The sequence below is a fragment of the Somniosus microcephalus genome, chromosome 10, assembly GCF_052327205.1.
Source record: "Somniosus microcephalus isolate GS21.2 chromosome 10, FLI_Smic_1.0, whole genome shotgun sequence".
Taxonomy (NCBI): domain Eukaryota; kingdom Metazoa; phylum Chordata; class Chondrichthyes; order Squaliformes; family Somniosidae; genus Somniosus; species Somniosus microcephalus.
In genome coordinates, this window is record NC_140996.1 from 144,203,258 (window position 1) to 144,217,182 (window position 13,925).

The window sequence follows — 13,925 nt, forward strand, 5'->3', positions numbered from 1 at the left end:
TCAGCAACAGTCCAGTGCAAATTCCAGACAGTATCACATTGTTCTTTGATGCATTCTTTGTGGTGGCATCTAAGACAGGAGGCCTGCAGGAGTAGGAAGCAGGGTCTTCCTGCCAGTCAAATTCAGTTAACTTCACAGCAGGTTTCAAACCAACCGCGGGAGGCGAGAGATTCTAATCACAAGCTGAACAAGCAGATTTTCACAGATGAAACTGGGAATTAGAACCAGAACAGAAATTAATTTAGATTAATTGAACATTCAAAACCTGAGTTTTAGAGTTAATAATTGAACCTGATAGTAAATATTGATATATCTGTTATTGTCATAACCGATATTGATAAAACTCATTTTACTTATGTCCCTTAACAATTGTCATATAAGACATAGATAATCTATTCTGTGAACTTCAGAAATACTTTTCAAACCCAGTGAGTACGTGAAAAAGAGGTCAAGTGTCTAATTCTCAGCTTCATCGGGCTGCAATTCTAGTAGAGACCAAACCACCTACTATAAATATGATGGCTTTTAGTCTTTGCTAGGCTGCTGCGAGTGGATTTTCAACCAAGGGCCTGAGCAATAACAGCCAGTGCCAAAGCATGGTGTGTCTCCTACTGTACAGTTCGCAGAGGGGCATTAATGTTAAGGTTGTGGAGCAGTCCATGGGCTAGTCTCCATAATGGTTTCCTGGTAAGTGTTCACACTTACAACAGTAAGAGGGAAGGGATGCAAAATGACCCAAAAAGGGGAAAAGCTGATCACTTAAATCTACTTTTGCAATTATGGGTCTTTGGAGCAAATATTTATATGTTATAAATAAAATAAAATGAAGTTATGTTGTTATTGTATGTGAATTTATCTGTGAGTGTGTATAAAATATGATTGTTAAATGTGATGTACTTTTCCAATGTTTCTGGAAGTGATCACCTTCTACAGAATGCAATATAAGACAATCAGTATACATATGTATCTGAAACAGGTTTGTCCCAATATTAAAATATGGTTTGTAATATGCACCATGACATTCCAAGTCCAAAGTATATGTGATTTAGTAAAAACCTACATTTCATCATACTAACTTTCAGGAATTCAATTTCATTTCATATCTTATCATATACCGAGCACCTGACACACAAATAAACTTCTTTTGCCTGTACAACTATTTTATGAAAACAATTGTTTTGAAATGGAAGTGGAATAAATTAGTAAATATAGCAGTTCTTCTTTCAGTGATTTACAGACGCTTTCATTACTGTGATTAAAACCTCTATCTTAACTATGTAATGGAGGCTAGCCAGCTTTGACCACGTATTTGCAATAAGCAATCATCTGGTCAAAATGGATTATTTGTCAGTGTTTCTTCAAGACTAAATGTAGCGGCACTGGTCAGAAACTCAGACATAAGTTAATGTTGTCCATGGACTTGCTTCTTTTTATTGTAAATTTCAGTATAAATAAATTATTCTGTTTCTCTCAATAAAAGGTAAACAGTCAACATTGGAGACAGTACTTAGTGCTGTGTGCTGAAATATAAAACACCCGTTTGACAACTTCAGTCGTCAAATGGTTAAATCAGAGTCTATTGTTGTCACCCCCACTATGCTTTGCCTTGCTTGCTGCCTGAGAGAACAAATGGCTAAGTCTTGCTCACAGTGCTGGCTCTGCACAATAACAGTGAAGTAAGATGCATGGCTGACACTTTTTTATTTTAACTGTCTTGTGTTAGTTTTTCTCTTTGTACATATCACACATTTGAATCATATAGAGCTACATAATATTCATGCCCTGTCAAATTGTCTCCTGATGTGATAATAAGACAAAATCTAATTATTACAGCTATTACTATACTCTGGGCTAAACTAACTTGAATATTTTTATGCTTCATAAATTAATATGTTGCATGTAGTCAACTGCAAGAGACAGTTCATGTTACACTGGTGTGATCCAAGAGGAGTAGCTTGCCTCTCACTGATGTAATTTGCCCTAAGCTGCCTCATCAGGCATACAATTTTGACAATGATAGTTTGATAGTGGCTTACACTATTCCAAACTTACCTGTTTAAATGTATTACCAGTTAAATTTTATCCTTTGCATCATCTAGAAGCATAAAGCACCATTTTCAAGTTAGCCTGTGCCAAGATATATTACCATTTTCTGACACACAGAATATTGCAGTGTATCTTTTCTTCATCCCTAACAGAGGTTAATGCCAAGACCCATAAGGCAAACACATTTACCAACAGCAACCAAAGCCTGAGTCTTTTTAATCTTAAATTAAATTTCACATATTAGAATTGATTTGGTTGGAAATTTATTACTGTACTGTGGTGGTCAAACCAAGTCAACAAGCTCATAAAAGAAATCTGATGTGAATTATTTTTCTCTGCTGAGTTTTGTTTTTTGGGGTTTATGCTTCACTAACTGCCTCTCACTTTCTTTTTTCTCAGCAATCAGTCATGGTCTTCTCATCCTAAGCACTCTTTCTCTTTCTCACTCCATCAATCTGTCCCAAAGGGCCTTTTTTCATTGACCTTGTGGATTATCATTTTGTTGGTCTTTTTGCCTTCAACACTTTTTATTTCTGCTGAGTGCAGTAGTTGTCCTGCCTATCCAGCTGTGTGATGAATTAGCAAGGTGATAGGGCTAACAAAAGAACAAAAGATTCCCTTAAGTCAGAACAGATTGGTGTCTAATGTACTATTTTAAAATTAGAAATAAGATTCACATAGGCCTATTCCCTCATGCACTGAAAAAATAACTCTTCCCCTTGAGCTACTAACTTTTGATTAACAGAGTCACATTGTCGCCTTGTTGCTCAGAGTGCGAGGGAGTCATCAATGAAATCCTTTTTGCTTCCAGTTCAATTAGTGAATTAATGTCAAACATCCTGTGTGATAGGCTATTAATGTATTCTTCTGGAATGCACTATGAGAAGAATACATTAATAGCCTATGAGATGACAAATACTCATTTTCTTTATTGTTGTCTGATAGAGCTGCACGGCCTTACATAGGATTATGCAAAACCCAAGTCACACTGAATGTAAAGCCAAGCATGGTGTACTATACAGGAGAAACACTGACTGTTTTCTGGAAGTTGCTACGCATTAGATCATGGTTGTCTCAGGAATCTGCACCATATTTTATGTTGTCTTGTTTAGGTGACATTTGCTCTTCCCTAGGTACAAGTCCATTACTTGCTATGACTTTGCCAAAAAAATAATTTCTTGCACCACAAATATCAATGGCCTGTTTGCATGACGGCAATCATGACATCACATGTGCACACCTCAGGAAACGACCTCCAACTGCCATAGAATAATAAGAAATTACTCTGGGCATAAAATTAAACATATATTTCTGGCAGAAGCCACAAGATACCAGGGAATTAATGCTTCACGCATTCAGCTGAACTTCTTGCCTCTGTAATTCTAGTAGAGAAGTTACCCTTTCAAATTAAAGGGGTTGACCCTTTCATCAAAAAAGAGGCATTTCTGACAAAAAGATAAACGTTCATAAGATAATATTTCACAGCATAATTTCAGGGGTAGAATATGTCATGACCGACATTCAGCCATTGAATTTAGAATTCATTCCACAAATGAGGCAGACTTACACAACTCAGTCATGGTTTAAGTTACTGATGGTCCTGACTTGGAGGTCTGATTCAGTATGCAACCAAGAAAGGTCGACTATTCTCAATCTGTCGCCCCACTCTTGAGGACTAAAATCACTCAAAATCAAAGGAGAAACAGATTCCTTTGTGACAAAATCGTAAGAATAATTACTATTAAATGCATCATTGGACTTGTAAGTATTGGACAGTGATAAGCATAGTGAATGCAACTGCTTCCACATAACAAAAATAGACTTCAATTAGCTGTTATTCAAGGTCACATTTTTGAAAAGCAACACTTTAATTCAGAGACACAAAAATAATGCTGAAAGCAACTTTGACACCATTATGATTGATCACCACGAGGTGCAAAAAAGAAACAGAACAAAATCAGTTCCAAAATTAAATAGCTATCAGCAACTCCTCTATGACCGTGAGAATAAATAGCACTTAAAAGGGCAAGTTTCATCCTATTTTTGTTTATTGCTTGCTTGGGCAATCACTTTTGTAAACTTCTGAAATTATGACATCACTGAACAAGGATGTAATTCCATTGCTCCCACACAAAAAGAGTTGTCCATGTTCAGACTGCTGCCTGTCATTGGTCATCAGCACCATGGGTAATGTCTTAGAAATGTTGTCACTCAACAAATAGGTTGGGCTATTTCAGATTGTTCCACAAATTGTGCAAACAGGCAATAAGATGATGCACTTATTTGGCCACTAAGGGATAAATTGTAACATTGATTGCAGATGCTATTTACTCTTAACTTCATTCACTGCCAGAGCAGATATATGGGGTGCAAAGTTCAACTTCGGCAGGGGTGCAAAATGGGTGGTGGCAGGCCAACCAACTCTTATACACCCTGCCCGATTTACCTTCCCATTCAAGGCCCGCTACCACCCGCTTTGGGCTCCTGACAAATTTTATAAATTAAACTCCCAAAATATACCACATAACATATCTGTAAAGCTGCCCTTTAGCACAAAGAGAAATTGATTGGACAAAAATGCACAAACTGTACAACTGTGAACTCTGGTTTATTTGCACAAGTGTAGTGACAGGTCATACAAGAGACAAAGTCAAACATCATCACCAATAAAAAAAAGCTACCAATAGAATGTGTTATAAGTATGTAGTAACATTGTATAAGGATCTGTAACCTTTATGATGTGCCTTTGTAGGCCTCTGTAAGAACTAATTTTAGTACTGAAACCCTATACAATGTTACACCATATATGACACAAGTCTCACTTTCCAATTTCCTACAATTTTGCATTGCAACTTTGTGGAGGTAACTGGATCATTATATAGATTATTTACAGACAGCATATGACTTAAAAATACAGAAAAGCCCCACTCCAGGCCACCTCACTGTACTGTACATCGGTGCCTAATTTATCCAGAACTCCTGCAGTGATCCAGCCAGAAAAAGATGACTTTTCTCATTGCTATCACAGCCATGCACCTGTTTGGCCTAAACTGGCACCTGCAGCCGATGGAAGGGCAGATGTATCAGATCGGTGAGAACAAAGCCAGCAGTTGGCCAGTGCCAACGGACGTCACATTGTCTCCCTCTGGTGGCACAGGTTTAGACTTGCCTGAGAGGAAAGTCAAAGGAACCAGTGAAGGTATGGTCTACTGTAAACATAATCAATACTATGAAACTGCCTTTAAATCTGCAGTGTACTTTTTATGTTTAATATACAAGACTTCATTTGTAAATTTTATTTTTAAAACTGTACACACAATGTTCCCTTTTAATATTTTTCTGCCTTCTTGTTGTTACAAAACATATTTTGAAGATAATTTATTGATTCTTGAACAATTTTATGATCTCAAGAATTTTTGTCAAATTGGTTTGCGCCACATTCCGTGTATATGTATGGTGGTGGATTACATTTTAATGGAACAATGTTATTTTATGACTATGAGTTATTCATGTAAACAAAGGGCTGCTTTGGGGACATTGTACACTGTGGCAGTCATCGAGTCAGATGTAATTTTTACAATAACAGCATATTCAAAAAATTGTTCAGATATGAAAGCTGTTCAAAAACACTGCTGTAAAAATTAAAATACACTCCATGGCTGGCACTGAGTTGGATACCCTTCAAATTGGTCCCTTTCTGACATTCCAAATTTACCATCCTGCAACATATTAATGCAAGGTGACAGCCCTTTTCTTGAATCTGCCATCTCTGGCGTTAAATCAATATCTAGGGCTGCGTTATGAAGAATTTTTGATTTGCAATTCAAAAACTCTTGCAATTATTTTGATATGATTCTCTGCCAGTAGATGTCACTAGTGCCGATTGTGTTTTAATAACTACTCATCATGCTGGTTGTTAGAAAATGTCTGAATGTTTCTTAAGGAAAAAAAATCATTGTCAACACATAGTTTAGTTGTTCTCATTTTCTACATTACAACACTTTAAAAGTACTTAATTGCCTGTACAGCACTTTGAAACGTCCTGAGGTTGTGCAAGGTGCCATATACAGTAAATGCAAACCTTTCTAAATCATTTTACACATTGAATAGTTAGTATCTCTCATTTGATACAGGATTTCCATTTCTTACCAAATGAACAGATCCAATGTTGAGTGACACAACAACACTGACACAAAGGGGACTGTATAGAAGTTTTAAAAAAATACCAATTTTTCTGCCATGTTTTGCCTTCCTTTTTGTTGAGCTGTAATGTGCCTAGTGCTGCCTGTGGAATGCAGGACAAGAGGCATGCCCACCTGAATTTGAGAGAATTGACTGGCTGGGTTGGAACATTAATTCCATTCAGATTTGTTGAAAAATGACAGGCGCTATATATTTTATTCTTGTTCAGATCTGAGTTTGAGTTTCATAGCCTGGGATTAGCTTGAGTCAAGATACCATTCTGTCATATGTATGACATCACTTCCCATGCACGTGTATAATGCAAACATAATTTTCTCCCAGTTTTTACACTTTTTAAATTATAGGTTTTTTTTAAATTAACTCGATGGTGTCTCACAGTGCAGGACACCACCAAGTTTCAAAAACAGTAATAGGGAAAATGAGGTAGAAATGGAAACCGTGATTAGGTCATTTTAAGCTTTGGTTTTGAATATAAAGAACATAGGAGGAAGGAAAGAATGAGGGAGGACAAGACTTCAATTCTGACATACTGAGAAAAAATGAGTTGAAGAAGGCAGCCTTGTAATGAGTCTTGATCTCCACACAGCATGGCTCTCGGCAAGAGTCCTGAGAGTGGGGAAGCTTACAAACCTGGCAGGGATAAAACTTCAATCATAATGGTTGAACAGAATGAAACAGTGAAGGAAGGTTCTTCAGTATTAGAGTTGGTGGAGAAATGTAACCCAGAAAGATAGACATTCTCTTTAGGATTGCTAGCAAATCTTCCATTAGAGCAAGAGAAGGATAGAAAGGAGGATTCACAGAATTTACAATTGACAGTTTGGCAAAGGATCTGAAGGAGCAGCTGCTGGAAGGACAGGAAGACAACAGTTGACACTTCTTTTCAATAAAACGACATTTAGCGGTACTAATAATGGATTGACAGAAGTTGTGAGCAGAGATAAATTTGTTTCAAAATACTTCAGACTGATCAAGATGCTAAGCGTCATAGGCAACATTTTTACCAGAGAGAGCAGAACAACTCGTGTGATTTAACCAAGATGTAGTACCACATCAGACTGAAGAGTTAAAATGAGGTTTGAAACTTTCCCTGCCAGCTCGAATTACATCAGTTACTTTGCTGCCATAAATGGAAAGATCAGGGGACAGGAAGCAGCAGCTGGGCTGGCAAAGGCAGCAAAGAATTATCAACGATTGTCCCCATTGGTTAGCTTATAATGCCAGAAAGGAAGCTGGTTTACATTGTGATTTGATGCAGTATATTCTTCAAGAGGTTAAATGGTGGACAAATTACCGCAGTGATGAGAAGACAGGCATAATGGCCGCACTTTTCTGGGGGGTAGCAGGCGCAATCGGTGGCGGGTCGGGTGGGAAATTTGATTTTTTTGACAGCAGGTCAGGACCTCACTGTCAACACGCCGCGACGCACCTTTCCCAATGTCGGGTCTGTCAGCGCTGAGCAGACCCGACAGGCAGCGGCGGGAGACCCAATTAAACTCATTACCCTCTAGTTGACAGATCATTGACAGGCTTTTTTCACTTACCTTTTCACTTTAACTACATGGCTGTGGGAACTGTAATGTATGTACCTTTAAGGGGAGAACTACTTTTTACAGCTCCTGTATACTGTAGTACCGGCAGTGACCACACCTGTCTATAAACCCTGAGTAGGGATCTGTACAGTTAGTTTTAGAGTAACCCTCATCCAGTAAACACCTGTTGATTGTTCCCTGCAGTCTCTTGTCTAATTATTGAAGGACACAACATCAAGATACACGGATCTAACATTGGCGACGAGCAGATTCAAACCTACCTGCAACTCTGCATCACCTCCCAGGGATTCGCTCCTGGAGAAAAGTGGAAGAAGGCCGAGTCCAGAAGCACGGGCGTCGACCACGGGAAACCCCCAGTCATCCAGCGGAGATTGAGCATCGCAGGGGAGGCTGTCGAGAGCATAGGCTTGGCTTTCCAGCACGGTGTTCCAGCGAAACGGGCTGGCAACAGGTACTGCGCAGACCCTTCCCGGACAGCGGCGGCTAGAGCCAACCGACAGCACAGAAAAAGGCCAAGCAGCATCGACGGGGGGGAGAGAGAGAGGGTAGAGCGCACAGGGCGCAGCCGGTGTTCAGGACCGAGCGGCGTCAACGAGAGAGAGCAGAGCGCAGCCGGTGTTCAAGGGCTGAGCAGCGTTAACGGGGGTGAGAGGCGCGCAGGAAAACGCGCAGAGCGCAGCCGGTGTTCAAGGGCCGAGCAGCGTCAGCGGGGAAGAAAGGAAAGCGCGGGAGACGCCATTTTGAGCCGCAGCGGGGAAGAAGGGAGAGCGCGGGAGACACCATTTTGAGCCAGTCTAACCACACCCAGGGATGCCGAAAAGTGGCAGTGTCACAGCGTTCGACAATGAAGTCGAAGATTGGACAACATATGTCAAACGCATAGAAGTGTACTGCAAGGCGAATGAAGTGCCAGATGACAGGAAAGCGCTGGTATTGTTGAATTCAATGGGTGCAAAAACGTATGGCTTACTGCGAAACCTAGTAACCCCAGAGAAGCCAGTGGAAAAGGATTTTGAAAACATAGTGTCAATCCTACAGGACCACTTAGACCCCACACCGCTGCTGATAGCGGAAAGATTTAAGTTTCACAAAAGGAACCAGCATAAAGATGAAAGCAATGCTGAGTATTTAACGGAACTGCGCAAGCTATCGAAACACTGCCAGTTTGGAACGGGACTAGCAGATACGTTAAGGGACAAGTTTGTGTGTGGGCTTCAAAGTGAAGGAACCCAGAAACGGCTTCTATCAGAAAAGGATCTTACGCCGGACAAGGCTTTCAGCATGGCAGTATCACACGAAGCAGCAGCACGGGGCACGGCAGAGATACAACAGAGACCGCAAGAATATGGCACAAATGAAATGTCATACGGAACAGTGAAGTGCTATCGCTGCGGCAGAACAACACACGACCATACTGATTGCTGGTTCAAGGACAAAGTGTGCAGACAGTGTGGAAAAGTAGGACACATAGCAAGAGTCTGCAGGTCGGGAAAGAAATCCAGCAGCAAGAAATATCCACAGGAGAAGTACAAGAAGGTACATAAGGTGACGGAAAGTAGTTCAGACGAACAGAAAAGTGATACAGACTCCGGAAGCAAGGAGCTGGGTTGTCTGAAACTACATAATGTGATCAAAACGGAGGATCACCAAACTATCTGGGTCACGCTCAAGATAGCAGGAGTCCAAGTGAAAATGGAATTGGACACAGGATCAGCCCTAACAGTCATAAACCGAAGGGACTACAAGCGGCTATTCTCACATATACCCTTGAGAGATACAAAGATTGTCTTGAAGACGTACACGGGGCAAAAAGTCTACCCCAAAGGAAAAATAAGGGTGAACGTTATATATAACAGCAAGGGAACACCAAAAATGGACCTATATGTATTGCCAGATGGAGGACTACCACTACTAGGATGTGAATGGATCCGGAAGATACAGCTAGATTGGCATTCCATACAAGCACTGACTGTAGATGCCAAAAAGGATGACGACGTCACACCTGGACGACTGTCAAAAATGCTAACTGACGCACAAGAAGTGTTCCAGCAGGGACTCGGAACACTAAAAGGCATAACAGCGACGATCAAAATAGAGGAAAATGCAAGCCCAAAGTTTTTTAAGGCCAGACCGGTACCTTATGTGATCTGCCCAGCCGTCGAAGCAGAGCTGGAAGGTTTGGAACATTCAGGAGTACTGTCCAAAGTGGACTGGAGCGAGTGGGCTACACCTATCGTTCCTGTAATGAAGAGGTCGTTGAGTAATACGCCTGGGGAACCAAAGAAGGTTCGCATCTGTGGGGACTTTAAGGTGACAGTGAACCCACTCCTTCATACTGTACAATATCCGCTTCCGCGGATTGAAGATATTTTCACCTCGCTATCTGGAGGTAAACGCTTCACTAAGATTGATCTGGCCCAGGCGTACCTGCAAATGGAGGTAGAAGAAGCCTCGAAACAGTACCTCAAGATCAACACTCATAAAGGTCTCTACCAATACAACCGGCTGGTGTTCGGGGTAGCATCAGCTCCGGCTATTTGGCAAAGGGCAATGGATCAAGTCCTGCAAGGGATTCCAGGGACCCAGTGTTATTTGGACGACATCCTGGTCATGGGCGAAAATGACAGTGATCACCTCGCCAACCTGGAGCAGGTGCTCACTAGATTGAAGGAATATGGGCTCCGAGCTAATCGCCACAAATGCGAGTTTTTCCTGAAGCAGATCTCGTATTGTGGCCACGTTATTGATGAAGAGGGGTTACATAAGTCCCCTGAAAAGACTGAGGCAGTAGTGAAGGCTCCGGCACCGGAAAATGTGTCACAACTGAGGTCGTTCCTCGGGCTGGTGAACTACTACCATAAGTTCTTGCCGAATTTGTCTACAGTACTACACCCACTGAACACCCTACTGCAAACGGGGGTACCGTGGAAGTGGAATGACGAATGTAAACAAGCTTTCCAGAAGAGCAAAGAATTGATCACATCAAAAGAGGTGTTGGCTCATTTCAACCCAGCACTACCAATTCGGTTGGCGTGTGATGCATCACCCTATGGCATTGGAGCGGTGCTGTCGCACAAATTCCCGGACGGCTCGGAGAGGCCAGTAGCCTTTGCGTCTCGGTCACTAACCTCAGCCGAGCGTAACTATGCCCAGATTGACAGGGAGGCCCTCAGCCTAGTGTGGGGAGTGAAAAAGTTCAACCACTATCTGCACGGGCAGAAGTTCACCTTGCTGACTGACCACCAACCACTTGTCTCCATCTTTAATCCAAAGAAGGGCGTTCCGGTGATGACTGCGCAACGGCTACAAAGATGGTCCCTTTTTCTAGGGGCGCACCAATATGAAATCGAGTATAAGGGCACGAAACAGCATGCAAACGCTGATGGGCTATCACGCCTGCCACTGCCTACTGCGGAGGAAGCACCAGCAGTGGATCCTGTCAAAATATTTCATTCGACTATAATTGAATGCTTGCCAGTAACTAACGCTGGTATAGAGAAGGAGACCCGAAATGACCCGACACTGTCTCGGGTATATGATTTGACGGTGAAGGGATGGCCAGCACATGGCGACTCACTGTTGCCAGCATTCTCATCCAGAAGAGAACAGCTGTCAGTATGCCAGGGGACCTTGATGTGTGGATCCCAAGTGGTAATTCCACCCAAGTTAAGGGAGAGAGTGCTCAATGAGCTTCACGAAGGTCATCTGGGAGGGGTGAAAATGAAAAGCCTTGCTAGGGCTTATGTGTGGTGGCCGGGGATCGATCAGCAAATTGAGGACCTGACAAAGAGCTGCTCAGGATGCCAGAAGGTCCAAAATGCACCACCACATGCCCCTCTACACCCATGGGAGTGGCCCTCATCTCCATTGCAACGGGTGCATATTGATTTTGCTGGTCCATTCATGGACTCGATGTTTTTAATAGCCGTGGATGCGCACTTGAAATGGCCTGAGATGATCAAAATGTCCTCCACCACCACGGAGAAAACTATTGCAGTCCTACGGACCATTTTTGCCAGGAACGGCTTGCGAGAGCAGATTTGCTCTGATAACGGACCACAGTTTGTGTCCGAAGAGTTTCGAAGATTTATGAAAAGGAATGGGGTAAGGCATTACACATCCGCCCCGTATCATCCAGCCACAAATGGATTGGCTGAGAGGTTCGTACAAACCTTTAAAAAAGCAGTAAAGGCCATGTGCAATGACGACATTCCACTGCAGCATAAGGTGGACAATTTCCTGTTAGCCTACAGAAATGTGACACATGCAGTCACCAACCAGACCCCGGCCATGATGTTCTTAACCGAAAGTTGAGATCTCGTCTGGATTTGCTCAGACCAAATGTACGAAGAGATGTTGAGAATAAGCAATTCCAGCACATCAATGAGAAGCCGACAAGGAGCTTCAATGTAGGGCAACCAGTCTTGACCCGCGACTACCTAACAGAGAAATGGCAACCAGGAAGGACATGCACACGGCAGGGGCCACTAATGTACACAGTGGCTGTTGGGGAGAACATTGTGAGACGCCATGTTGACCAGATCCTAGAGTCACAGGAACGAGTCAACCCCATGTCTCGCCCTTACGTACCTGGTGATGAACCCGACGTACAGGTAGCATCTACCCCAGAAACAGTAGCATCGGAAGCAGATGAACCAACCGACGACAGGGGGCCAGAATCGCCTCCGCACCAAGAGCAAGACACTCGGGAAAGGCGCTATCCAGAAAGGATCAGGAAGCCTCCCCAAAGACTGAATTTATAAATCGACTATTTTCAGTTAATGTTGCATGTTAAAAGTGTTAATTGTAATTAGTTTGATATTTAATTGTTAAATGAGTGTTATGGTACTGTTAATCTAAAAGGGGAGGAATTGTAATTTAAGGGGAGAACTACTTTTTACAGCTCCTGTATACTGTAGTGCCGGCAGTGACCACACCTGTATATAAACCCTGAGTAGGGATCTGTAGAGTTAGTTTTAGAGTAACCCTCATCCAGTAAACACCTGTTGATTGTTCCCTGCAGTCTCTTGTCTAATTATTGAAGGACACAACATCAAGATACACGGATCTAACAGGAACCACGCTGTTCGGGGACCACGGCTGTCAACCTGAGGTGGGAGTTCCGTGGCCATTGCTCCAGCTGATGACTTGACAGCTTCAAATGTACAGTGAAAGCTCCCACCTGACAGATCATCACTTTTCTCAGCCACAAGCTGTTTCTCAGTCCATTTCCAGCACAGATTCTGCAGCCTTTCCACTTTCCACTCTCCATCCACTCTTACCTCATTGGAAGAACTCTCTCACCATTGACAGAATCGCTTCTGTCATCTCTACTTCACCTGCCATCTATTCCATCAACATGGGTGCCCAATATACTGTCTCACCTTGGTCCTCAGAATCTGACCATGATCAGCCCCAGCACCAGGCACACCAGCAGCACCAACAACAACACCAATCTTCTCTGCAATCACCTGATGCTGCACAGGACACAGGGCATAAGCAGCCGAGCATATTGCTGCCTGGGAGATCAGGGATGGCCTCACCGTGGCCAGATTTACTTCCCTTGACGCTGTACATCCTGGCTGCCACATGATGGACCAGGTTGGCACCACCCCACAGCAACAACATAAAGCATCCCTACAATGCCCAAGCCATTCCTTTCACACTCACCACCATTGCATGGGGTACCGTTATGTCTCACCATTCACTGCAACTCACTAAGCCACTTCCAAAGGTGCACACAAATCTGTCCAAGAACACAAAGTGTTGAAAATAAAGGTTTCAATATTTGACACCACATTAACAGAAACTTTACATGAACATTGGATAAAACACCCAAGTGGCTACACTTATGTGTTGTTCGTTGGTATGATTGGACTAGGGTGAGTGTGAGGGGTGGCTAGTGAGATGGGGAAGTGATAATGTAGATAGAGAGGTAAGTTGGTGCGAGTAAGCATGTGCAGGAGTAGCTTAAGGAAGGCAGAGTGATGGGGATGTGATAAGTGGCACAGCAGGATGACATTGAGTGTGGCTTTGCAGTAACATTTCGTGATCTACTGAGATCATTGAAAGGTTTGCGCCACTGCAGCCAGGGACTCCTGACGACATCCCTGCTTGTGCCCT

The 13,925-nt window shown here is 42.7% G+C and overlaps 1 protein-coding gene across 3 annotated transcripts in view; it reads left to right on the forward strand.

Moving 5' to 3' along the window:
* The window catches only part of tenm4 (teneurin transmembrane protein 4), a 934,100-nt gene that overhangs the window by 631,650 nt on the left and 288,525 nt on the right, over positions 1-13,925 (forward strand). For 2 of the 3 annotated variants that reach the window (XM_085998898.1, XM_085998899.1), the window contains exon 8: positions 5,075-5,245. The exons of the other annotated variant lie outside the window; for it this stretch is intronic. In XM_085998898.1, coding sequence (XP_085855024.1) covers positions 5,075-5,245 — 171 coding nt within the window. The remainder of the gene's footprint in view (positions 1-5,074; positions 5,246-13,925) is intronic. 3 annotated transcript variants of the gene reach the window in all.